Source organism: Oncorhynchus tshawytscha, linkage group LG12 (assembly GCF_018296145.1).
Source record: "Oncorhynchus tshawytscha isolate Ot180627B linkage group LG12, Otsh_v2.0, whole genome shotgun sequence".
NCBI lineage: Eukaryota > Metazoa > Chordata > Actinopteri > Salmoniformes > Salmonidae > Oncorhynchus > Oncorhynchus tshawytscha.
Genome location: NC_056440.1, coordinates 32,913,746 through 32,941,052, shown reverse-complemented (window position 1 = coordinate 32,941,052; position 27,307 = coordinate 32,913,746). Strand labels below are relative to the sequence as shown.

The 27,307-nt window shown below is 43.6% G+C and overlaps 2 protein-coding genes across 2 annotated transcripts; one reads left to right on the top strand and one right to left on the bottom strand.

Annotated features, from left to right (window-relative positions):
* The first annotated feature begins 67 nt into the window (after positions 1-67).
* On the top strand, positions 68-12,580 carry LOC112262982 (carnitine O-acetyltransferase). Its single transcript, XM_024438903.2, has 14 exons — positions 68-359; positions 7,137-7,415; positions 7,608-7,726; positions 8,621-8,674; positions 8,773-8,938; positions 9,105-9,279; positions 9,498-9,676; positions 9,828-9,928; positions 10,236-10,355; positions 10,465-10,587; positions 10,706-10,841; positions 10,941-11,003; positions 11,101-11,238; positions 11,391-12,580. The coding sequence occupies exons 1-14, from the start codon at positions 333-335 to the stop codon at positions 11,604-11,606; spliced, it is 1,896 nt and encodes a 631-aa protein (XP_024294671.1). The 5' UTR covers positions 68-332; the 3' UTR covers positions 11,607-12,580.
* Positions 12,502-27,058, bottom strand: adamts13 (ADAM metallopeptidase with thrombospondin type 1 motif, 13). The gene is made up of 31 exons (XM_024438902.2): positions 26,341-27,058; positions 25,927-25,993; positions 23,643-23,911; positions 23,360-23,525; positions 23,126-23,262; positions 22,908-22,991; positions 22,655-22,779; positions 22,381-22,527; positions 22,083-22,217; positions 21,764-21,914; positions 21,504-21,608; positions 21,226-21,383; positions 21,003-21,066; positions 17,524-17,650; positions 17,249-17,397; positions 17,019-17,139; positions 16,833-16,913; positions 16,560-16,741; positions 16,220-16,376; positions 15,971-16,100; positions 15,700-15,879; positions 15,377-15,575; positions 15,176-15,284; positions 14,969-15,098; positions 14,715-14,894; positions 14,280-14,484; positions 13,823-14,189; positions 13,565-13,708; positions 13,258-13,437; positions 12,931-13,112; positions 12,502-12,794 (listed from the first exon to the last, which is right to left on the bottom strand). Exons 1-31 carry the CDS (start codon positions 26,419-26,421, stop codon positions 12,639-12,641), a joined length of 4,668 nt encoding a protein of 1,555 aa, XP_024294670.1. The 5' UTR covers positions 26,422-27,058; the 3' UTR covers positions 12,502-12,638.
* Between the last annotated feature and the right edge of the window lie 249 nt (positions 27,059-27,307).

Below are 27,307 nucleotides of genomic sequence, written 5' to 3'. Positions count from 1 at the left end.
GCATGCCATCATACTTAATGATGTCCCTCCACAAAACAAGGTAGTATAATTTTGGTAAGTAAATAATACATGTTATTTAAAAAGTATTCAACTGCATGAATGTATGTATCAAGACAGTATGATTGAATATGGGCAACAGTGTATCCAGCTGTAGACATAGGCTATATAGTTTTCAATCATGTCCGGAGGGGGGCGTAGAGATGTCCGACATTACTAAGTAACTTCTCAACTGGTAAAACTTTAGGTGTGGGCTATGTCCTTGACATGACAGCTCGAGGTGTTTCTTTACACAAACAACAACCAAAGCCTCGCGGGGTCATTTGTATGCAATTATGTTGGGTCTTCTTTTGAGAGTCGTGGTGAGTCAAACGTTTTTATAATTCACAAATGCGCAGTTGTGCACCCATAACTGAGAGCAGCGCGTTCGTTCACTATTACTGCTGTAAATGTATGTGTGTGTGTGTTTGGGGGGGGGGTTGCATACTGTAACCTATTTACCCCATATATTAGGCTACAACATGGATAACGTTTCAAAGTTCATGTCTATATCAGATCAATACTGGTAACAATTAATTGAGGGACAGTGGGTTAAACTATTATGCAATATTTTATTATAGACTACAGCTTGCTTTTTATTTGTGTTTGCAGTGGTGGAAAAAGTACTGTCATGCCTTGAGTAAAAGTAAAGATACTTCAGTCATTTTCTATTAAGGTAAAAGTGAGTCACCCAGTATTAAGTAAAAGTCTAAAAGTGTCTGGTTTTAAATGAGGTTAAGTACAGTGGTGGAAAGTTGTCATACTTGAGTTGTCATTGTTGGGTAAAAGTAAATGCCATGAATCAAATTCCTTATAATAAGCAAACCAGATGCACAATTTACTTTCTTTCTTTTTTTATTTGATTTACTGACAGCCAGGGGCCCACTAAACACTCAGACATAATTTACAAATGTAGTACTTGTGTTTAGTGAGTCAGAGCCAGATCAGAGGCAGTAGCGATGACAACGGGTTATATTGATAGGCTAAGTACTCAATTGGACCATATTGCTGACCTGCCTGAGCATTCAAAATGTAAACGTAAATGAGTACTTCTGTGTGTCAGGGAAAATGTATGTGATTAAAGAATTCATATTTTCTTTAGGAAATGTAGTGGAGTAAAAATGTTCTAAAATTTTGACTCAGTTGCAACCCACAGTTGTGTCAAGTTGGCTAGATGTCCCTTGGGTGGTGGGCCATTCTTGATACACACAGAAAACTGTTGAGGGTGAAAAACCCAGCAGCGTTGCAGTTCTTGACAGACTCAAACTGGTGCGCCTGGACCTACTACCATACCCCCATTCAAAGGCACTTAAATATTTTGACTTGTCCATTCACCCTCTAAATGGCACACATACACAATCCATGTCTCAATTGACTCAAGGCTTAAAAATCCTGTCTCCTCACCTTTATCTACACTGATTTGAAGTAATTTAAACAGGTGACCTCAATAAGGGATCATAACTTTCACCTGGTCAGTTTTGTACGCTCAGTATATATTCTAACCTGAAGAAGCTGTCAGGAAACTTGACAGCCAAGCACAGTCCAAACAAATAGTGTAACAACATACTAAACTTGACAGAGTTGCTTAGTCATAAAATTTGCTCCTACATTGCTCTAACAATCTATTGTTTGCTTTGGTTTTTGGATTCAGACAGAATTATACTGATCACATCTGTTTAAATTGAAACTAACGTAAATGCATGTTAATCACTTTGTGTAGCCTTAATATGGTGTCTGTTTTATTATGTTCTGGTTTCCGTTGCAATGGCCCAGACCCTTTGGGCTCTATTTTCAGCTGGCGTTAAGCCAGCGCAATTGCAATTGCCAGACGGCATCCCAAGCCGCGTCCTAAGAGCATGCACAGGCCAGCTGACTGGAGTGTTTACGGACATAATCAATCTTTCACTATTCCAGTCTGTTGTCCCCACTTGCTTCAAAATGTCCACCATTGTTCCTGTACCCAAGAAAGCGAAGGTAACTGAGCTAAATGACTATCGCCCCGTAGCAATCACTTCTGTTATCATGAAGTGCTTTGAGAGGCTAGTTAAGAACCATATCACCTCCAACTTACCCGACACCCTAGACCCACTACAATTTGCATACGGCTCCAACAGATCCACTGACGACACAATTGCCATTGCACTGCACACTTCCCTATCCCACCTGGACAAGAGAAGGACTACTAACTGAGCATGCCCCCATCCACATCGACGGGGCTTTAGTGGAGCGGGTCGAGAGCTGCAAAGTTCCTCGGTGTCCACATCACTAAGAAATGATCATGGTCCACACACACCAACACAGTTGTGAAGAAGGCACGACGATGCCCCTTCCCCCTCAGGAAACGGAAAAGATAACCAAAATTGTATTGACTGGCTGCGTCACCGCTTGGTATGGGATCCGACCTCCATGCGCTACAGAGGGTGTATACAGCTCAGTACATCACTGGGGTGGGGCCGAGCTTCCTTGGCATCCAGGACCTCTATACCAAGCGGTTTCAGAGGAACATACTATTTATATATGTACTGCTGTACTACATTTTTTATTATTTTAGAATTTTTGTTTATTGTGTGCTTGTTTGACATTTACTGCTGTTATTGATAGGAACTTGGAACATAAGCATCTCGCTGCACCCGCCATAACACCTGCTAAATGTGTACGCAACCAATAAGATTTTATTTGATTAAAAATGTTGATCCGTTTAAGCTCTTCTATTTTCAAACCCTAGCGCCAGGATTTGTAATTTATCAGTCTTATGTGAGCTTGCTTGGACTGAGGTGGGAGGGGTGCCCTTAAAAACGTGCGCCAAAGTGCCAATTTCAGTATGCACTGGTGGGGATATTTAAGACCAACCAAAAGCTGGCCTTAGCGGTAACCCAGTTGGTTGTGGCATGGATTTTGACATCGGAAGCGTAGCCTATCCAGCCATGACACACAGTACCCATATGCACATGGAATTAGAGATGCACTACATGACCATAAATATGTGCACACCTGCTCTTTGAACATCTCATTTCAAAATCATGGGCATTAATATGGATTTAGCCCCCCCCCCTTTGCTGCTATAACAGCCTACACTCTTCCGGGAAGGCTTTTCACTAGATGTTACAACATTGCTGCTGGGACTTGCTTCCATTCAGCCACAAGCGCATTAGTGAGATCGGGCACTATTGTTGGGCGATAAGACCTGGCTCACAGTCGGCGTTACAATTCATCCCAAAAGTATTTGATAGGGTTGAGATCAGGGCTCCGTGCAGGCCAGTCAAGTTCTTCCACACCAATCTCTACAAATCATTTCTGTATGGACCTCGCTTTGTGCATGGGGGCATTGTCATGCTGAAGCAGGTAAAGGCCTTCCCCAAACTGTTTCCACAAAGTTGGTTGCACAGAATCATCTAGAATGTCATTGTATGCTGTAGCATTAAGATTTCCCTTCACTGGAACTAAGGGTCCTAGCCCGAACCATGAAAAACAGCCCCAGTCGATTATTCTTCCTCCACCCAACTTTACAGTTGGTACTATGATTGGTGCAGGTAGCATTCTCCTGTCATCCGCCAAACTCAGATTAGTCCGCGGGACTTCCAGATGGTGAAGTGTGATTCGTCACTCCAGAGAATGTGTTTCCACTGCTCCAGAGTCCACCACTCCATCACTGCGCATGGTGATCTTAGGCTTGTGTGCAGCTTCTCTGCAATGGAAATCAATTTCATGACGCTCCCGACGAACAGGTCTTGTATGGATGTTGCTTCCAGAAGGTGTTTATAACTCGGTAGTGAGTGTTGTAACAGAAGACAGACGATTTTCAGCACTCGGCGGTCTCGTTCTGTGAGCTTGTGTGGCCTACCACTTCGTGGCTGAGCAGTTGTTGCTCCTAGACATTTCCACTTCACAATAACAGCACTTACAGTTGACCGGGGTAGCATTAGCAAGGCAGAAATTTTACGAACTGACTTGTTGGAAAGGTATGTTGAAAGTCGCTGAGCTCTTCAGTACGGCCATTCTACTGCCAATGTTGATCTATGGAGATTTCATGGCTGTGTGCACTAACTGTCAGCAATGGGAGTGGCTGAAATAGCCAAATCCACTATTTTGAAGGGGTGTCCACATGCACGTTATACAAGTATGTGTTTTTTGTGCCCGTCAACCTTGTATTAAAAACAAAGCATAGCCTCCTCTCCTCTTATTGAAGGCTGTTTGTTTGTCATGCCCAATGCATTTGCCAAGTAGTCAAGACTATTGATAAAGGGTTTGGCCTGTGAGGCCGCTTTGAAATATATCTTATTCACCAAAGCTTTATTAAAAGATCAAGTTTGGCAGCAGCGAACAGTGAAAGGACATCCTGGCTATGATATTATTTTTGCCAGCTCCTGGTATTATTTTGGATGTGCGTAAAAGCCTCTCCATGTAGGCTATATGCCCATCATTGAATGAGAGATGAGATAATCCAGTGACAGTCCTATTTCGAAACATGTACCTTATTTTTCTGAAAGAATTGCTTGTTTTCCTTTTGGTTTGATTAACAAACAAGCCCTTAGTGGGCTAACCCTTACCCTACTATTACGAAAGCTACAGCAATGGCTCTGGTGACTTTCTTATGCTGGTCATGCGTTAGTCTACAAGTAGCCTTTCCATAAAGGGTTTCTAAATCGTCTACTCATGAAGCTTTTGCCGACATGCTTTTGCATTATTCACAATTCATGCTTTTGCATTATTCACAATTCACATTGCTGTGTGCATACTCCATTCAGCTTGTATCCATCCCCATTTCCAAAGAGCGCTTCTTGTCCAGTTACCAAAGATGCGCTCCTCCAAACAGGCCTAGGCTATATCTTGCTTATTTAGAACGTGCCTCACACATACAGTACAATTTACGGGAACCTTGTCCTTTTTATTTGAGGAGAAGTGCGATTCGTAAAGCCCTATACTCGTTGAAGCCAATACCAACAATGTTGACTGTCAGCACTCTAAACATACTGAGCAATCCAAGGTTATTATAACCATTTATGTGTTTGTAGGCCTGTTGTTTGTTTTTTGGCAATGTCACTTTTTGCCACTGGGGGACAGTAATACATAAATTGATGGGCCAGAACCATAGACTTGGATAGACATAGCATCTCTGTATCTGTATTATTAAGATGGCGTCGGTGAGAGCATGGGCAGCACCATTGAGGCCATCATCTTGAGATAGTCAATGTTCTTCTTCTCAAGAAAAAAATCATTGTCTGATCCCTTCTGATGACACGGTTGTCACGACTCCAACCGGGTCATTAGGTCATGCCAACCAGGTCATCAGAAAGGATCAGTCAAGGAAGTCGGAAGTCCCACCCAGTTGACTAAATCATAACGGCAAAAGTCCTGAATGGAGCTTTTGGCCACTACAGGACTCCCTACAACTTTATGGCCAGGACATAAATAATAAATCAATCGATTTAAAGAATAAGCGCCTAGACTGGTACAACAAATATGGTGGAAGGAAACTCTCTTGCCCATGTTTACACCAATCCAAAGCTTTGTTCTAACATCTACTTAGTTAAAAATCAAGTACCTTCACCTTTATATGACAGAAAGAGAGAGGGAAAAAACAACAAATTAAGTCATGGCCCATTTGATATGTTACATTTATGTAATATTAAACATGTATCAGTGACTAACCCCTTTAAAAAGGGTTCATAAAAACAGCTGCAACAACAGCAAAAAACATAAGCAAAACAATATTTCTTCACAAATCTATCAGTTCACAGACAGCCAGCCAGCTTGTGTGTGAGTTTCTCTTCAACCAAACAACATTTTCTGGCTTATCTTCAAGAAGACTGCATTCCAGAGAGGTGGTCATTTGGTGGTCTCGAGCCTGATGACAGTTGTCCACAGACAGAGAATATTCTCTCCACAAACACTTAGGATGCAGTGGCAGAAACCAGGTCCAGTGCCACAGGGCACAGTTTGCCTGGCAGAACTTGAGAGGTGACTCTGTAAACATGCCCCCCTTTACATTTTCCAGGTATTTCCGCAGCTTACATGGGACACTAAATGCCCTGCCAGGTTGACCCTCTGGCTGAACAGTAACCTCAGACACAATCTTCGATGCAAGGAAGCTATATTTCTGAAACACAGTGGTCGAGATTCTTGCTGGATTAATCGTGCTGGCATCTTCCTGGGGTCCTGCTCCACGGCTGTACTCACACATTTTCTGAAGTACAAAAGATTCTGCTTCCCTAATCAGGGGCTCCATCTCTGTCAAGCGAAGTGCCAGAGACACACTTGGGTCCATCAGGCAAGCTGCTGCAGGGGTTGGATCAAAGTTGGCTGTTAGTGGATTCAATATGCATGCGAAGCGCTCACAGTGACTTCAGGAGGACCTGTGCCAACTGTTTTGCAACATTAGTTGACAGCAAGTGTGCCTCAAGGTTGAGAAGTCACACCACCACATCAGAGCGACTGGCTGTCAGTTTGAAATTGGTCAGTGTGGACTGAGAACGGCTCCAGCAACTTCACAAGCTGCTCTAGCTTGGCCCAGTCACGCTCTATGCTCGCCCTCGGATTTTTTCCATGTTAGCTAGTGATAGTGATGCACAAGCAAGGCCTATTTGAAACATTGGCATCTACTGGCAGCATTTATCCACCAGATTCAGAATCTTGAAAACCCCATTAGAAAATTAGCTTAAAAACCCAATTAGATTAAGTTTACTAAATTGTTTTTCCAATGTTTTATTTTAGTTTCGGTATTCGTTTACTATAATAACCTTGGAGCAAAAACATGATTATTATTATTTTTTCTCCTGTTGCTGTCACAACCCCTGACCTATAGCACTACCGCCAGCGCTTAGATGTATCACTGCATTAGAGGGCTCTATTTTAACAAACCTAGAGTATGTATCATGGTGTTGACAGTTGCTGGCCAGTAGGCCTACCAATCAGCTCTGTGGTGTTCACCCAACATTGCTGATATATTTTATATGCTAATGGGAATATCAACTTAATATTTCAGAAACTTAAATTAAATATCAACCTAGATACTGTACCGTATGTGTGGTATTTCAGTGTCATATTAATTGCAAAACAAATTCTTTATTATAAATGCAATGACACAGAAAGCATTTTTTCAGTTAAGGCCGGGCTTGGTGAAGCCATGTCGCCTGATCAAGCCGATGTCAGTGACCATCCTCCCAGAGAGGTCCTCGCATCACCAGGACAATTTGCCCAAGCTGCCCGTGCCTCCACTAAGGCAGACATTTGAGCGCTACCTGTTGATGCTGGAGCCCCTGCTCAGTGAGGAAGAGATGGATCACACACGCAAGCTAGTCAAGGAGTTCCTCATTCCCGAGGGAGTGGGAGACAGGCTGCAGAGGAGCCTGGAGCGCAGAGCTAGCAACAAAGAAAACTGGGTAGGTACTGCCATAGAACAGAACTGGTCACATAGAGCAGAGATGGGTACTTAGTAGGGCAGAGCACTGGGTTGATCTTGGGTTGATTGGCAGGAACAGATACCTGTATTATATCCTTTATGCACCTACAGTATACAGTATGTCATGTTAATGGTATAGCATTATCATGGCTGTTTGTGGATGTTTATGCAGCTGACAGAGTGGTGGATGCAGTCAGCCTATCTGGATTCCCGGATGCCTGTGGCAGTCTATTCCAGCCCCGGGGTGGTCCTGCCCCGCATGACCTTCCAAGATCGCCAAGGACAAATGAGGTGAGCAACAAGGAACCATGCGTGTCTGAGACCATTGTACCAGCCCTTGCTATGAGATTATATAGTAGATGCCCACCCTCCCCCAGCACTAAAACATTTTAGGGCTATCTATACCGATCAGTGAAAAGGACATTTTATTGGCTTACTGCTTAGTAGAAAAGTTAGTAGAAAGTGATTGACTTCAGTGTTGTAATCCGCCATAGCTCTGTTGAACTTGAGAATAAGCTTGAGTTTCAGATGACCTTTAGACAGACTCCCCTTTCATGCTGGCTATTTTAAGCACATTGGCTGCTCATAGAATTGCTCAGCTTTTTTGGACCACGGAGACAGATGTACGCAATCAACATTGCGGACAGTGCCAAACACATGCAATAGAAGATGACACTAGAGCAGACTTCCATGCTCATATGAAAAGTCAATGATTCAACAATATACTGTAATGTAATGTACACCATCTTATCCGCTAGACTAGAGTGACACAGCTCAATAAATGCAGAAATATAGTATCAAAATAGACAGATATCATGGTTCTGAGTTGGACATGCTAAGCAAGTCTGGTTGGAGATATGAGGACATGGAAAACAATGCTGCACTAAAGTGTATTGGAGTTGATTATGTGAATGGAACATGAGATGCTGGAGAGGTAAAAGGCTGAATCTCAGTTGGATGAGGAAATATCATATATCATACTTAATTACTCAATAGGGCGGCAGGTAGCCTAGTGGTTAAGAACATTGGGCCAGTAAGCGAAAAGTTGCTGGTTTGAATCCCTGAGCCGACTAGTTGACAAATCTGACGATGTGCCCTTGAGCAAGGCATGCAACCCTAATTGCTCCTGTAAATCACTCTGGATAAGCGTGTCTACTAAAATGTAAATCAATGTTTTCTGCTCAGGTTTGCTGCTAAATTGATTTCAGGAGTTTTGGACTTCAAACAAATGATTGACAAGTGAGTAATATTGATATAGAAAATATTTTCTATAACTTAATGATATACATCTAATATATATTTGTCAGACCAGTTGACTCTCTAACTCTGTGTCACAGTGAGACCCTACCTATTGAGTATTTGGGTGGGAAGCCTCTGTGTATGGACCAGTACTACCAGATCCTGTCCTCCTGTCGTATCCCTGGACCAAAGAGAGACACTGTGGTCAACCATGCTATCGGGAAAGTGGCCCCTACTCACATCACTGTGGTCCATAACTTCCAGGTACACTAGGGTGTGCTATTGCTTTGCTTTTCTCTCTTTGATGCTGCTTTATGTTGCTACAACACACGAGAGGAAATCAATAACATTGTTGCATTGTTAGTGTATTGTCTCTAACCCACTTAACCAGAACCTGAAATGCTGATTGACCTTCTCCCTCTGTCCTTAGTTCTTTGTCCTGGATGTGTATAACAGCGATGGCTCCCCACTGACGGTGGATCAGATTTACATGCAAATGGAGAAAATCTGGAACTCGTCCCTGCAGAGCAACAAGGAGCCTATCGGCATCCTGACTTCCCAGCACCGCAACACCTGGGGCAAAGCCTACAACAACCTCATTAAGGGTGAGGCCAGGGAGAGCCTTGAATGCTAGAGAAGGGTCTTTGGAGCACATGGAGTGACCCACCAAATAAACAAAACCCTAGTCATAACCCAGTCTTGAGCCATAACGTAAGAGTGACTGGATGCATCCTATCACTTTGCACACAATGTTTTAGACATATTGGTCTATGCTTTCCTCGAGGTCCTTGTAGGTCGCTCATTGTATCGTTTTCTTCCTTAGACAAGACAAATAAGGAGTCTGTCCGTGCTATCCAGAAGAGCATATTCACAGTGTGTCTAGACGCCCCCATGCCACAGATGTCTGAGCAGCGCTACCAGAGCCGCGTCGCTGCCCAGATGCTGCATGGTGGAGGGAGTCGTTGGAACAGTGGCAACCGCTGGTTTGATAAGACATTACAGGTGAGCTCTGAGACTGAAGCTGTAGAACAAAGGTTGCATCCTCCCTGATATATGTTCATATTTTTATTCAAAGAGTCTCCTGCATTATTCTACTGTATTCATAAATGTATTTTAAATCTTATTATTATAATGTGTATTATTTAATCCCCAGTTTATTGTGGGTGAAGATGGTACCTGTGGTCTGGTGTATGAGCATGCCCCAGCTGAAGGACCACCCATTGTGTTCCTGGTGGACTATTTGGTTGAGTACATGTAAGGCACAACAAAATATGTTTATTTCATTAATTGATTAATGGTATACGGCACTACCAAGGTCATTGTGTACTACAGATAAAAGGTCGGCGCTGGTTGCTATGGTTGCAATGGCTATTTTTCCAACCAGAGCAGGTGCATTATGCCTGAGTGTAGCAAGCACTTTGAAGATTCACTAATTTGTCAAATGATTTTTACAACCATTTGAAGCCCACTGATCATGGCCAAGCTGGAATCATGACCCTGGCCTGCTACTCAATGTGCCTCTGCCTCTCTTGAAGTATAATGCTTTGTGTTGTTTAAACAGGGGAAGGATGGAGGTAGTACGTGCTCCCATGATCCCTCTGCCCATGCCTCCCAAACTGCGTTTCAATATCACACCTGAGGTCAAGAAGGATATTGAGTCGGCCAAACAGAATATGAACATGCAAGTAGAGTCTGTTTGTGTTCCTAGCAGTTTCCATTCAAACATGTCTATATAGTCTACAGTCTCCGCTTGTAGTGTCTCACTCTTTGGCTACTCCTTCATTCACCAGAATGTCACATGACTTGGATGTGAACGTGGTCAACTTTGCTGACTATGGGAGAAATGTTCCAAAGGCTCACAAGATGAGTCCAGATGCCTTTATACAGATGGCTCTACAGCTTGCCTACTTCAGGTGGGGTTCATTATAACAAAACAGTCAACAAAACAGTCAACAACAAACAGCAGTCGGGTTACCTTAACATATAACTTTGAGACATATTGATGAGACATATTGATCTTTCATGTTTCAGAATGTATAAGATGTGCTGTTCCACCTATGAGAGTGCGTCCCTGCGTATGTTTGCACTTGGTCGAACAGACACAATCCGCTCCTGCTCCAATGAGTCTCTCAAATTTGTCCAGGCAATGGAGGACCTAGCTAAACCGGTAGGTCAACTCTGAAACCTGAACATTGACACTAAATAAACAATAAACCCTTACTGTCACTCTACTGTAATGATGTCTGTTTATCCCATATGTTGACAGAACACAGAGAAGGTTTCTCTATTGGACAAGGCATGCCAAGCCCACGTAGAATACACACGCATGGTGAGGACTTGATGGAAATGGACATTTACTGTATTAATCCATGCTTGTCCCCACTCACTGCAATGTACATTTATTTTGTGTATGTCAAAATGAGCAGGCAATTCATGGCCAGGCCATAGACAGACATCTCCTTGGCCTGAAGTTGCAGGCGATTGAAGAACTGACGTCCATGCCGGAGATATTCATGGACACAGCCTATGCTGTGGCTGAGCATCCCAATCTCTCCACCAGTCAGGTATGAAGGCTGTTTATGTGAGGTATTTAGCATCCCAAAATACAACATATAACAGGACAAATTGTAGACAGTGCTTTGGTAATGATTTGTTTATTAGGTTTGGCCCACATTTGTACAGCTAAAGGTAATGTTTCACTGTCTCTCTTCTCCAGGCTGGTGCCAAGACAGACTGTGTGATGTGCTTCGGTCCACTGGTGCCAGATGGCTACGGAGTGTGTTACAACCCCATGGCAGACCACATCAACATTGCCATTACAGCCTTCAACAGCTGTGAAGAGACACATGCTGCCAACTTTGGCCGGGCTATGAAGAAGGCTCTGAGAGACATGAGGTCTCTGCTGGAGGAGACAGCTAAGGCCAAGCAATGAGTCCCCACAGGGGACATGGCTCCTCTTTATGGCTGTGTGGAACTGAACCTGTGCTGGAGGTAGTGGGGGAAACTGAAGCCACCCGTGTATATCTAGTGCTGTAACATGGAGAGAGGAGAAGCACTTTGCAATGCGTTAGGTGGACCTTGGGAAGATTTTGGGCCCTTCAGGTAGACGTGATGTGAGTGTTGGAGGGAAAATCCTGTAGGAGAGACAGTCCTGTAATAAGCAAAATAATATCAAGACTGTAAAGCGAGTATGACTGATGGAAAGTTATACATTTCATGTTGACTGAAATGGGTGTATCCTTTTCCAAATAGAAAGTGCCATATGTCAAAGAAAGATCCACACCAGATCATGGCAGAGACTAGACTGACTCTTTTACAGGTGTACGATCTTAATTTGACCGGTTTCTCACAGCAGGACAATAATCCTGCAGCAACAGGAAAGGTGAATTATTATGTGCGTTATTTAATGGACATTTTTGTAGGGGTTGATAAATTATTTTGTTAGGATAAATCAAGTCTGACATTTTTAAAGTGGAAATTTAAAACTTTAGAAAGCTGTGCAGGAAAATCTTCTGCGACAACAGAGTGATCGAATTAAGAGATTACATCTGTCTGTTTTAAGTTATATTTAAAAGTCATACAGTATGTTGAAGCTGTCTTAACATTTATTTTTGTCGGATTCTATAGATGTGTTTATTCAGTTTGTTGACTTACATATTTGTTATATCATATATATAAAATAAGTTCAAACAGTTCTAAGTTATTTAAGTTCTGAAAATGTGTGCCATACTATAACAAATGTGCCATAATAATGAGTTGCTGAGTGGTTTTGCTGTGATTTACTTTGGTAAATGTTTTCTATACAACAACAAAAATAACAAACAAAATAAGACGGACTGCTGTCATTTATTTTAATGTTACAAAATTCTGACAATACTGATTAAACTAAGGACAAATTGTTCTCCAGTAACAGCCTAAATTCCTGTCTCGTTAAATACTGTATAATAGAAATGCGAGCCACGGATCAAGGCTCCACGAATGAGTATTCAGCTCGGAAGCTCCCATTGCTATGCAGGTACTCGCCATGAAATTCTATCTCTGCCATGTTTCCAGCTGATCGCCAGTCGAAAAGCCGTTGGCCCTTGAACACGTTGGTCTTCAAGACGTCTACATCTCGTATCTAATGGAGATGGTATTAGAGGCATAATGTTATCTACAATGGCATACATGTCAACATTCATGGTTTAATGTATACTCAACTAGTTTGCATTGATGAATATACTGAAAAGCAAGAGAGAACAGTCTCCCTCCCTAACCATAATGAAGGTGGACTGGGCTGCTGTGCTGTTGACCACAGGGCCCATGCTCAGAGCCCGGATTCTAATCTTCACTGAGGGAGGGGCGTTGATGAGGACTCGACAGGTGTGACTGCCCAACTCTGAGGTCATCGTTGGATTCTCAATGACCCCGCTGGGAGCAAACAACTGGACATCACAGTCTGTAGGAGCAACAGTTAGAAGCATGTGGGTTATGTATTCAATTGACCAAATAATATGTCCTTCTAAAAATCTATTGTTCCAGCTCTGTAACAACATGCCACTCTGCCTTCTGTTCCAGCCAATACAGTAGCAGCGCAGTGTTACCCTGGTGGTGACTCTTCTTGTTGTTCTTCTGACTGCTGTAAGTCAGCAGCACTCCGTTTCCGGGGGACAAGAGATGCTGGCGCACCAGCAGGACATTGGTCCTGGAGGTCAGTTCAGTGTCCTCAAGCTGGTCACACTTCCTGACCAGTACCAGCCTGTCATAGAACGCCACATACTCCCCTAAACGCGCACACACACACACACACACACACACACACACACACACACACACACACACACAGGGTTATTGTTGTCCATTTCGGTTGCCATAGATAGACCTTACAAAGGCTATTATAGCATTTCTCACTTTTCTTGCAGCTTAGGGAGCTGGACTCTACTTTCATGTGGATGACCTCATCCAGGGGCCGGCCTATTGACAGGATGCAGCGACCTGTCTCATGTCTCAAGTCCACTGTGCCTGACTCCTCCAGCAGAAGCTGCCCACACAGACCTAGATAGCGACACACAGTAGATAACTATTACATTAGCTGATGGAGCTCTCTCAATGCTTGGTCTATGCCTTTTTTGATGAGTGCTAAAGAAGCAGAGAGTTCTGCCACCTTACTGGTTTTAGGTGTCACAGTGGGCATGGCTGTGGTGGTCTGTGGGGTGGTCGGTTCTGTTGCAGTCGGGGGTGTCTGGGTCAGGCTGAGAGTAGGAGACAGGAGTGGCTCCTCATCCATGGGAGTGACTTCCATGCCCTGGGGACTGGGTAACTGGTCCCTGGTCTCTAGTGAGGGGGTGTTGGTGGTGTGTGTGTGGGTGAGGGCACTAGTCTTCTCTAAGACCCTGCAGTCGTCCATCTGGCAGCCCCGGATGGTGATGGGCTTGGGCATGTGCATGCAGAGCAGTGGGCTGAGGGGCTCAGGCTTAGTGGGTCCCATGCAGGACACTGCTCTAGACTGGATCCCATACCCACACGGCACTGAACACTGAGAGACAACAGAAATGTTAGTCAACAGTACATCTACATAATTTATAAATCACTCATGTCTGAAAACACCACTGGCCACTGTACCTACCTGGTTCCAGTCTTTCACGTCCCATCTGAAGGTGCACACCTGCACCAGACAGGGTACCGTGGTAGCAGGTTTAACGGCTGCATGGCATCTCTCCTCAGACACCTCACTGTCCTCCCCATGGATATACTCAACACAGGAGACATGCCTCCTGGCTAACCCCAGATCACAAGACGTAGTACAGGCCCCCGTCCTCAGCACTCTCCACCTGGACAGTATTACCTCAAGTTCAAGTTTATTTACACCCAGCAATTACATACAGAAATCTCTATATGGCACTGTCTGTTGACACTCACATAGCATTCAAGACAAACTGAAATCCATGGGTGGTGAATTCCACATTTAGATTATCTTTTTTACCCTGGTCTTCCAGCCAGTGTTCAGTGTCTGTGTTTACCGTTTACCTGGCTGGGCAGGTGTTGGAGATGCATGATTTACCTGGCTGGACAGCTGTTGGAGTTGCATGTGACCACTGCTATGGGTTTGGTCATGTTACTGCACTCTGTATTGTTCACAACCACCTCCTCATCTCCCTCGGTCTCCTGGGAGCAGTATAGCACCCTATGGGCCACGCCTCCTCCACACGACACACTGCACACTCCCTGCTTGTAGCGCCACCTGCATGGGAAACACACTGCTGTTACCCTGCTATGACAGAGCTGTCATTCTTGTACTTGAAAGGATCAACTCACATGGGAGGGCAAGGGGAAGGGTTGCAGGACTCTGTGTCAGGCTCTGGTTTGCTGGAGGCATCACAGTAGACCTCAGGCACCGCTAGCCTGGTCTGGTGGTCCAGACATGAAAACCACACCTGCAGGGTACCTACACATGTATAAGGCTTGTGTTGATCAAGGTACCACACTTTGTAAAAATGGAAGGGATTACCTGGTCTAACTTACCATTTCCGCAGGTCTTTGAGCATTGGCCTATCACAGGGCTCCAAACATACACTGTTAGGTACCTGGAGCGGTACCTTAAACCAGGGGATTTGTTAAGTATAGGTTGATCCTGGTAAAGACAAATGAACGGATGTCAAAGTTCCACCTTCTCCAGTATGATGTCTTAGAATTTATGAGATGTATTATAGATCTCTGCTGTACCTGTCCCTTAGACTCCCAGCCAATAGGGCAGACATCGATCACACAAGACACTAAGACAGGTGGTTTGAAGAGCCCTGAACACAAGCTATGGTCCACCTCAACATCATGACCACCTTCGGACCGCACACATGTCACAACGCGTTTGGCCGCTCCGGGCCCACACACCGCTGAACACTCCCCGGCTTCTGACGCATTCCACCTGTCACACACGGCCCCCACCCCCCCAGAATTCTATATCAACATTGCCATTAACCTACATGGTGCAACTTGGACCTTGTTTGCTTCATGTACATGTTGTATTTGATTATAAAAAATATGTATACCTTGCAGGGCAGGGTTGAAAGTTGCATGTATCCACTGATTGTGTGGCTAAGTGTTGTGGACATTCAGAAACGGCCACCTGTAGGACATCTGCTCCTTGCCTTTGAACACATCTCACAGGGCGCACTTTCTCTCCACCACCACACAAGGCACTGCAGGGCCCAAACTCCCCCATCTCCCAGCTGGAGAACACAACACAGGACATTGATCAATCAGTTTGATGAAAGTTCAAGCGTTCTACTTGTGACAGTGTGCGGTGAATGTAGAGTGGACCTGGGGGGACAGGCTGGGAGGTGACAGGTTGTCTGCTGAAGCAGGAGAAGGGGAGCTGAATTACAATAGACCTCCTCCAGATGCTCCTTGGTGTCTTCATCCATACAGACATACATAGATTTCTGTATGCCTACAAGAAAAAGAGAGAACAGTGGATCTATAAGAACAGTGACATTTGGAAAGCCCTAAAGTACACCCACAACAAACAAACTAAATATATTTAACCAATAATAATTCAGTGATTCTTACCAGATCCACAGGTGACAGAGCAGGATGTTGTGACAACAGTCCACTTGCCCCTGGGTATCTCTTTTACAAAAGCATTATTACTCATGGGAGTATAAAAGTGGTAGGTGATGTTTGGACTGGTTTGTTCTCCATATTCTTTTCCATATTTCCGATAGACCTGTAGCAGCCAAAAACAAATGTCATATTCCTTTCTATTTTGAGGAGTCAGTAAAGTTATATATGTGTGTGTACATAGTGAATGGAGATACTGTTCCTCTTCTATATGTGTCTCTCACAGTTATCCCCTCTGATATTTGGAGTGTCTGTTGCCATGTCTGGGAATATGTCTCTCCCTGCTGACCTGTATGTGTGTCTCCTCTGTAACAGTTCCAGGCAGCAGCAGCTCCTCCATGAGAGGCAGGAGGTCAGGGGTCAGGTACAGACGATAAACCAGACGACCGTCCTCCAGAGGAGAGGGGTGAGTGATGTTTAACGCAATGCTGCCACTCCCAGACACAACATACTGATTCCCAATCAACACCGCTATGGGTAAAAACACCAGACACCTTGCTTATTGTCCTTTATATGATTTGGGGTTTCTTTTCAAACACCCAAGGTCACCCCAGATACTCACCCAGGTGAGTGAAGACGGGTGCCCTGTTGACAATGTGAACCTGAGTGGCGTTTACTGGCAGGGTCAGGAATGTGACGTACTCTGAGAATCAATTAAGCAGGGAAAATCTAGTTTAATTACTGGAATGAGATGGAAGTAGAAATGATCACTCTCCAGACTGAAAAATGGGGATATTTGAGCTGTTACCTCTGGCCTGACCACCACTGTAAGACTGAGAGGTGAGACTGCAAGAGGAGCTATCCCCTCCACATACCCCACACACATCCTCCACCTTCCCAGACTTCAACACTCCATCACAGCCAAACAGCTAGTGGAAGAAATTATTTCCGTTAGCTTATGAGGACATGTCAGGTCTAATAATTTCTCAAAGCGTCTCTAGAACTCTCTAAGGTGGAGAAACCGAAGCAGGCCTTTACCTGGCACGTCCCTCCTAGACAAGCTGTCGTGGCACCAAGGGGAGCTGGACTGTCTGGTTCACAACGAGTCCCATCCACAAACTGAGACCCACGGCTCACAATGAAGTTCTCTCCCTTACACTGGCACATGTACCTGCACTGTTCATCCCCTGGTCATGGGGGTAAATCAGAGGAATACAGTGGAGGGAGTCAGTAATGTAGTAGTTTGTCCTTTGTTTATTGCCCTCCATCCCAATGACGCAACCATTCCCCATTGACAAGATGTCTTGGCCCACCTGTGACAAAGCCTACAGCGGGGATCCAGGTATAGAGGGAGGCCGTGTTGGGGGACAGGTACAGGGGCTGTAGATCTGTCTGGGCGCACTGCTCTGCCATGAAGGCCAGCTGGGTCCTTTCACACTGCTACTCAGACAGCATAGTGTGAGGGTAAGAATGCCTGAACATTGCTTGTGTTCACACCCTATGTTTCAGTTAACATCCTTTTGACGACCAATTGAACTTTTGATCATAATAATCTTTTGAAGAGAAGCAACATTTCTATTTCCAATTCAACTTCCCTCATTCCACTCGAAGCATGTGTATGGAGTGATTTCAAATTATGTATTTGAATTACATAATTTAGGATATAGATTTTTTTTTTTTATGTCATATTTTTTCATCGGTAATGCACAAATTTGATCATATTATTCACAATTTGAATAGAATTGATTGAATATTGCATTCAGTTTTAATTTCATATTTATATATTCATCTTCAATAGGGTAGATATTGCATTCATTGTCTGTGTATCAAGTTTCCAAACTTTTATTTAAAGTTGATCAAAGTTTCATATATTCAACTTCTCGGATGCATTCAGATTCAGATCTCTAAAGTCAAATTCAAAACCTGAGAGAGTCTCCTGGCAAGCCAGGAAAGGTAGAGGAGAAAATATATAATCAAACGCTCTCTGTGGTAAACAGAACTACCACGCAGAAAAAATATCAGCCCATGGAGAGAAGCAGGAGATTGAATTTTACTAAACTTTCTAGGGCAGTTGTCACCAACCGGTCAATCGTGATCGACTGGTCAATCTCCAAGGCATTCCTAGTCGATTGCCAAACATTTCTGTAAAAAAAATAAAAAAATGTTTTATTCATCTCGGGCTGTGGGGGTAGGTGCACCTGATTCAGCTGCCTTGTGTGCTGCGTAGATGAACTGTTGCCTTTTTTAACCATTTGATGTGTCTGGAGGTACAAACTCTGCCTTCCCGGCTGGCCGGAGAGCAAATCAAGTGCACTTAGATCTAACGCTGGCCAAACGGTTGGCTCAGATTACCGTGTCCGCAGTAACAGGCATAGAAGAAAGCTACAGCAAAGTTGATACTGTAAGATTTCAAAGCATTTAAAAGCTGCTGTTTTTATGAGTGAGTTCATGTTCTTACGCTTCGAACACACCGACAGCGTCATTGCATTTTGGTACACCAGAATTACATCAATTTCCAATGAAACACTGCATTTGCCTTGCAGCATTGCGTTGCAGAGGCAGTTGCAGTGCGTACGGTGTGGTGCATACGTTGGATTTATCGTAGACGGGTTGACGGAAATGGGAGCAGAAGGGGAATGTTGAACTTTTGTTGCATACATATTCAGCTGGTGCTGCATACTATTTTGTGCAATGACGCTGTCAGTGTGTTTGAAGCGTTACGCTTCGATCACACCGGCAGCGTCATTGACCACTGTTCTAGAGTTTTCCCTGTTAACATTATCAACGTTTCCCTTTACTGTGGCAATTGTGATCGAATCAATGCAATATTAGCCACTTCAATGCAACATACCGAAACAAAATGAACTATGCAAGATATTTTGAAGGCAGAATGCATTGGAGTAGGACTTAGCCCATACTCTACACAGATTGGTGCGGATTAACCAATCAGAGCTGCAGTAGGCCTATATTCAAATAGACCATTGCCATGTATGGATCTGTGCCATTTATTTTGAACTGGACTGTGTTTACAGCATGAGCGGTCGTGAGTAGATGCGTTTGTTTTGAGATTAAAGCGAGAGCTGCATGTAGCCACGTGTGCACATTTTGTTCATATCCTTTGCTTTAGTGAGTTATTAGCTCAGTTATAGATCATTTGTAGTCAGCAATAGGGGAGTGATTACTTCCTACAAGAGCACAAAACATGTACATTTCTAGACATCTTTGAAAAGCAAGTCAGGTAAAGAGCTTGTTTTGTCTGAAAGGGGCAGTGTTGTATTTTGAGACAGGTTTGAATAAGCTAATTAGCCAATAGGTAGAGGGTAGCATTATTTGTCTGATTCTCTATAATGGTATGGGAATATTATTTTGTAAAGTAGTTTCTTGCATCAAAAAAGGACAAGTGGATAAACAGGTTAATGTCAAGCCCTGCATGTTTTTTTAAAAAAGTATCATGGAATGTAGGCCTACATTGAACACCACACATTGGCTGTTACTGTAGGCTGAATGATAGAACAGCTATTCCCATGTTAAAATGAGTAGCATTTTTCTCCATCATTTTGATCAAATAGTCACAGAAGCCTACTTGACCACTGTTAAAACTGTAACTTAAAGCAGGTACTGCCTCAGTGTTCACAGTAAAAGCAATCTGGAAGTTGTACAGAATTTTCACAACGTTCAAGTTTGCACTCAGCAGGCCTGAAATTTGCTTAGTGACAACATTTTTTAGAGGGAACATTGGAAGGGAGTGTCACAAAAACCACAGTTCGGTCCAGATAAGAATATAATGGAATAGCCCTGTCATAGCCCTTCTAAGGATAGCCTTTCCACTCCTTATTTAATCTAACTCTGACTGGGTTCCAACCAGGTCTCCTGTATGTCACAAGACTGTGTTAGCCCACTTAGCTAAAGCCCATAGGAATGAGTTCAGGAACCTAACTCAAGTCTCCAGCAAGCTTTGTCATCAAAAGAGCGTGCTTCATCGAACCATCTTGGTTACATTTTACCCCCCTTTGACCTCATACTTAGAGATCACGGCACCAATATAACTAACTGGTTTCAAAATCAGGCCTACTGCACAACAAAAACACTTTCTGTGGAAAAAAGAAGCAGACAGATCTGTGCACCCCATTTAATGAGAGTGCAACAAAGGTGGTTTGGTGATCCATGAATATGATAAGCAACCTTGCCTGAGACATGAAGACGTGTTAGTTTGACTGATAGGGTTCTAACCCAGGTCTCCTGTGCGCCAAATTCATAGGAATAAAATACATTCAACCGTCAGTTTACCACAGAGAGTGTTTGATTCTATCTGTGCTCCTCTACCTTTCCTGGCTGGCAAAGTACCAGGACAAGTTTTGAATCAGAATTTTAACATGTGAATGTTAGTTTGTAAACTTGATACACAGGAAATGAATGCAATATCTACCATATTGAAACGGAATATATACATTTTGAATTTGAATATTCATTGATTTTGAATATTAAATAGAAATTTAATTGAAAAACTGTATGCTATACTACATTCAATTCATTTTCAAATCATGAAATACAAGTTCAATTTATGAATTAAATGAATCAATTTGTGCATTACAAATAAAACAATATTACATTCAAATTCAATATCCAAATACAAATTTTAATTTTTTAATTTTTAGCACTGAAATCGCTCCATACATGTGCATACATACACTTACAGTACGCATGGCACAGAATAAATGGTGCAACAATTTACCTTGTAAAAATGACCTACAGAGGCCCACTGTAAACATAAACATGACCTGTGGAGTTTTACCTGCTGGTGACAAAGTTCCGCCTCTGTATCCCTGCCCTTGCAATCATTCCCACCAAATGCAGGTCTGGAAATGAAAACATTTTTTAAATGAAAATTCTGAAGACATCCATCAAGAATAATAAACTGTTTGGCTAATCTCATTTGCCAGAAATGTACCACTTGCACTTGAGAGGAGTCATGAGAATTAGCATTGTAATTGGGCCTGACTGTTGTTTCTTGTTACCGTGGGTTATTGCATTGCCTGGTCCGGGAAGTGACGCCCCCACCACATATCCGTGAGCATGGGGAGAACTGGGACCAGCTGGACCAGGACCCGTGCACCACCACAGAGGAAGAGGAGCTGAGCTGGTCTGGGGACACACAGCGGCCCTTCAGGCACCACTGGAGGACATGCAGGGTTAGAGGTCAGGGCTGCTTTCATTTCACAACCAAAATGTTGCATACTTTGACCAAACATAGTCATAATGATGGAATGTGACTAGAGATAACATAAGGCTGTACCTGGTTGGGTGCACACTCTGTCCCATCCAACAAAGGCACCAGCAGACGTTTACATGAGCTGTTGTCATCAAGTTTGATGTGGCAGGAGAGAACACGGCACACAGGCTGACAGGAGGAAAGAATTAACACGGGGAAAGCCTTACCCAGACAGAGTTATAGATACTGTCAACATACTGTATAACCAGTCTTATTACTACAGTATAACCATGATAGTATATTCACAGAAGTGGCTGCCATTAATGTCATAATGTGTCCCTTACCAGGTCAGTGTTGGTGAAGGAGCAGGCCCTGGCGGTGCTACCAAACGCTATCCGGCACTGGTCGTCCACACCATAGTAAAGGCCTGGCTTCCAGTCTTGCAGAGAGCCAACCAGGACAGGCAAGTCTTTCACACAGTCAGCCTTGCCTTCACTAGAATAGCAATACAAACACATATCTTACTCTCATCACCAGCCTTCTACAATACTCACTGTGTTGTGTACAATACCACTGACCATTATTACATTTCTGCAGAGTAATCTACTTATGATGAACAGTTCATTATTAAGAATCCATGTGAGAAACAGCTGGCATGCTTACCTGAAGAATGTGTACAGCTGCTGTCTGCTGCACTGGGACCAGGTGAGATCCACACTGTTGTAGCCTCCATCAGAGGCCATCATAAAGCCACTGCTGCTGCATGTGTTACCAATCCCATCATGGTTTATACCAAAGCTGGGGGAAAGAAGTGAAGATTACTAACTGTAGCTCATCCCATGCTATTGACAATGTCTTACCTGTGGCCTAAGCTTTTGATAGTTGCTTAAATAAAATAATCTGTTTTTTTAATGGTTTTTAATGGTGAGCGAGCGTTGTGCATTTTCCCTTTTCAAATTACCTGTGGCCTATCTCATGAGCGATGGTGATGCCCAGATCAAAGCCTGTGTCCTCTGTGATTACACAACTCCATTGGCTAGAACATGCCCCGCCTAGCTGGGTCACGCCCCTCACCTGCTTGTTCCCATTGGGCAGCTCCAGATCAAATCTGGTTGAGGACAAACAAATTACAGTAAAGTAAAACCACAAGATTTACAATTATATACATGTTCTAACTTCAGACAGACTACAATTACATTTGAAAAAATAGCACAGGATAAAGTACAATGACCTACCTTGTGATGTATAACACAAGGTCAGCATGCAGGGGGTCAGTGTCATTAGAGGGGATGACCCTTCTGGCCCACTCACACACACTCGTCAGAGACGAGGAGATGTTGGTGGAGATGTTAATCTCTGGCTGAAAGTGAGAACATAGCACTCAGAGAGGGAAGCATTCTTCTGGCTCCTCAGCCAGGCCTCCATGGCAGACTGGCCCACCCAGGTGTGTGTGTGGTGTGCGGTGGACAGACATTGTCAGACACTGACCTCTGGTTCTGAGAGGATGATCATGCGGACCAGATGCACTCTCATGTTGGCTCCCAGTGTCATGTCCCTCAGCAGCTCTGAGGCCTGTGGGAAGATAGCAGGACACACCAACAGTGGATGAACCACTTTCAATAATCATTCAGATGCCTGACACAAACAATAACAAACAGACAAAGACAGGCAGGTAGGCAAACAGGCAGGCAGACAGACAAACTCACAATGTTGAGGTTGGTAAGTATGTATCTCTCTGTGTCCTGCCTGTGGACCAGCTGCACGTCAGGCGCCACCACCACTAGCAGCTCGAGGTGGGTCACCTCAGGCATTATGGCTGACCTTCGGCGACGCAGCCTCTTCACTGTCAGGATGAAGACAAAAAGAGTCGTATGCTAATAGAATGTGCGAGGATGAAGTATGAAACATTAAATACAATGCTATAATGCTTGAACACTGACTGTGAGAGTGTCTGGGGGGGCCTCTGGCAGTAAATGGCTGGTGGAACACCAGATGAGGTGTTCCTGGACTGGAACAGTTTCTGACTTCAGTCAGATGAATGTGTTTTTGAAGCACTGGCTGAATGTATAGTCTCTCCTTCTCTTTACCTGCAACAACCAGGCCTTGCTGTTGGAAATGGAAAAATATTTGCAATCCAAATTCATTTAAGAGAATTATGAATGAATAACAGTATAAATAAATAAGTAAACTGTAGAATTGTTTGTGTTAACTTGGAAAACGTACCATTTTCCTGGCACAGATGGTGAGAAATCCTTTCGTTGAAGGGGGATGTAGAACTCTGGCCTGCTGACAACACATGGCATGACTTTTCCTTGTGGTGTTGAGAGTGGTGTTACGAGCTGTCTCTAATGTGGACTGACAGGAGAAGGACTGCTTCCTCTCCCCGAGCCCCAGCACAAAGCGCTTCCCTTCGGTCTCGAAGGAGCATCGCCAGGGGACAGTATGCAGCTCCGTAGAGGCACAGTCTGTCCAGATGAGCTGAAACTCCGGCACTGGGGTGAGAAAGGTTACAATACTGTACAGTGGGAAGAAAAAGTATGAACCCTTTAGAATTATCTGGATTTCTACATAATTTGGTCATAAATTGTTATCTGATCGTTATCTAAGTAAGTAAGTCCCAACAATAGACAAACACAGTCTGCTTAAACGAATAACACACAAACAATCATAGTTGTTCATGTCTTTATTGAACACACCGTGTAACCATTCACAGTGCAAGTTGTGAAAAGTATGTGAACCCTTGGGATGTAATAAGAGGTTGACCCTCCTTTGGCAGCAATAACCTCAACCAAATGTTTTCTGTAGTTGCAGATCAGACCTGCACAAAAGTCAGGAGGAATTTTTTGACCATTCCTCTTTACAAAACTGTTTAATTTCCACAATATTCTTGGGATGTCTGGTGTGAACCACTCTTGAGGTCATGCCACAGCATATCAATCGGGTTGAGGTCAGGACTGACTGGGCCACTCCAGGAGGTCAGGACTGACTGAGCCACTCCAGAAGGTCAGGACTGACTGGGCCACTCCAGAAGGTCAGGACTCTGACTGGGCCACTCCAGAAGGTCAGGACTCTGACTGGACCACTCCAGAAGGTCAGGACTCTGACTGGACCACTCCAGAAGGTCAGGACTGACTGGACCACTCCAGAAGGTCAGGACTGACTGGGCCACTCCAGAAGGTCAGGACTCTGACTGGGCCACTCCAGAAGGTCAGGACTGACTGGGCCACTCCAGAAGGTCAGGACTGACTGGACCACTCCAGAAGGTCAGGACTCTGACTGGGCCACTCCAGAAGGCGTATTTTCTTCTGTTCAAGCCCTTCTGTTGTTGATTTACTTCTGTCTTTTGGGTTGTTGTCCTGTTGCATCACCTAACTTCTGTTGAGCTTTAATTGGCAGACAAATAGCCTAACATTCTCCTGCTAAATGTCTTGATGAACTTGGGAATTCATTTTTCTGTCGATGATAGCAAGCTGTCCAGGCCCTGAGGCAGCAAAGCAGCCCCAAACCATGATACTCCCTCCACCATAGTTTACATTTGGGATGAGGTTTTGATGTTGGTGTGCTGTGCCTTTTTTTCTCCACACATAGTGTTGTGTGTTCCTTCCAAACAACACAACTTTAGTTTCATCTGTCCACAGAATGTTTTGCCAGTAGCTCTGTGGAACATCCAGGTGCTCTTTTGTGAACTTCAGATGTGCAGCAATGTTTTTTGGGGATAGCAGTGTCTTCTTCCATGGTGTCCTCCCATGAACACCATTCTTGTTTAGTGTTTTACGTATTGTAGACTCGTCAACAGAGATGTTAGCATCTCCAGAGATTTCTGTAAGTCTTTAGCTGACACTCTAGGATTCCTCTTAACCTCATTGAGCATTCTGCGCTGTGCTCTTGCAGTCATCTTTGCAGGACAGCCACTCCTAGTGAGAGTAGCAACAGTGCTGACATTTCTCCATTTATAGACAATTTGTCTCACCGTGGACTGACTTTTAGAGATACTTTTGTAACCCTTTCCAGCTTTATGCAAGGCAACAATTCTTAATCTTATTGTAGGCCTTCTGAGATCTCTTTTGTTCGAGGCATGGTCAGCATAAAGCAATGCTTCTTGTGAATAGGAAACTCAAATTTTGTGAGTGTTTTTTTATGGGGCAGGGCAGCTCTAATCAAAAATCTCCAATCTCATCTCATTGATTGGATTCCAGGTTAGCTGACTACTCCAATGAGCTTTTGGAGAAGTCATTAGCCTAGCGGTTCACATGCTTTTTCCAACCTACACTGTGAATGTTTCAATTATGTATTTAATATAGACAAGAAAAATACAATAATTAGTGTGTTATTAGTTTAAGCACACAGATCAGATCCATTTTTTTATGTCAAATGTATGCAGAAATCCAGGGAATTCCAAAGGGTTCACATGCTTTTTCTTGCCACTGTCTGTGAATGATTGTATCCACCATAATGGTTCAGTAGCTCACTGTAACCGTATGGAAACTGTGTCATTATTCAGTCATACCTGAAATAGCAGAGTCAGTACCAAAATAAAACACCATGTCCTTTTGATCCAGGGAGTGCAGAAATAGCTGGAGAGGGGATACAAATTAAATGTTGGGGTCATTTTGTGAGCAGCAACATGAGGATTAGATTCACTAATCCATTCCTGGTTTGTTTACAGTGTGACAGATTACAGCAGGCCTATGTCCATGAGGAGCACAATCAACTGAACAACAATAATATCTCTACAGAACCCCTGAAAAATGTAACTTTTAAGTGTATCATACAACTGAGATCCTGTAAAACCTGTGATCTGCCTCTCTGTAGGTAGAGATTTCCGCAGGACGATAAACAGCGCAAGTTGTGGAGGTCAATGTACTTTGCAGATGTCACAAACAGAAGAATCACCAACCACATCCCTGTGTTTTCCACTTACCTCCTCCAATGGAGATCTCATTAGTATTGCTGTGGAGCCTGGCAGCACTGACAGCAGACAGAGCAGCGCCAAGGCTGCCATGTTTCCCCGCTCCTCTCCCTGTGGGACCACACCACACACTACCTGGCCTTGCTATATATCTATCAGAGTAAGAGGACCAAGATCTTCCTTCCAGCCGAGTCTGATAAGACCCAGCCAAATGGGGATGTGGCAAACAAGTTTACTGAAACATCAGGGGCAGTAGTTGATAAGTGACAGACTTCATTTGTTGATTTTCACTGTGGGAGTAGGTGAAAAGAGCAATGCCAGCTGATTGGCTGGTTGGTGAACACTGTTGTTTATTCTATTGGTCACTGGATGTCACTGGCGGGTGTCACAGTGCAGAACAGTACATTTGTCCACAAACTCACCCCTTGCTTGTTTCATGTACAGTATTTTGTTAGTGGCGTAGTACTGTAAGACGAAAAATTCCATGAGAGTTAGCACATGGAAATGACATTATAAATAATCTTTTGAACTTGACGGCTTGTTGATATAACAATTTCCAGCAATGACTTTCTAACTAAGTGTGCACATCAAAGAAAAAAACAGAATGTTCATTTGGCCTTATCATTGTCACGGAAGCTCTAAACTGAATATACACACATACTATCATAAATGCTGCAGGCCATACATTTTTGTAAGTGTAATATCGTACCACCAGAGGGCAGACAAGGCACATTGTAACATTACAGATGTACTTTAGGACTGAATGCTCCTTAGATTTTATTTAACTAGGCAAGTCAGTTTAGAACAAATTCTTATTTACAATGACAGCCTTCCGGGAACAGTGGGTTAACTGCCTTTTTCAGGGGCAGAACTACATATTTTTACCTTGTCAACTCAGGGATTTGATGCAGCAACCTTTCAGTTACTGGCCCAACGCTCTAAACACTAGGCTACATGGTGACCCCTGTAGATGTGATGT

Coding starts and splice junctions, on each gene's coding strand:
- LOC112262982 (XM_024438903.2), top strand. CDS start 333: ATGTTGGGTCTTCTTTTGAGAGTCGTG. Junction 10,588..10,705: donor CTACAGCTTGCCTACTTCAG/GTGGGGTTCATT, acceptor TTCATGTTTCAG/AATGTATAAGATGTGCTGTT. Junction 11,004..11,100: donor ACGTAGAATACACACGCATG/GTGAGGACTTGA, acceptor CAAAATGAGCAG/GCAATTCATGGCCAGGCCAT.
- adamts13 (XM_024438902.2), bottom strand. CDS start 26,421: ATGGCAGCCTTGGCGCTGCTCTGTCTGCTGTCAGTGCTGCCAGGCTCC. Junction 15,576..15,699: donor TTTCAACCCTGCCCTGCAAG/GTATACATATTT, acceptor CGTGTGTGACAG/GTGGAATGCGTCAGAAGCCG. Junction 14,485..14,714: donor TCCAACAGCTGTCCAGCCAG/GTAAATCATGCA, acceptor AATACTGTCCAG/GTGGAGAGTGCTGAGGACGG.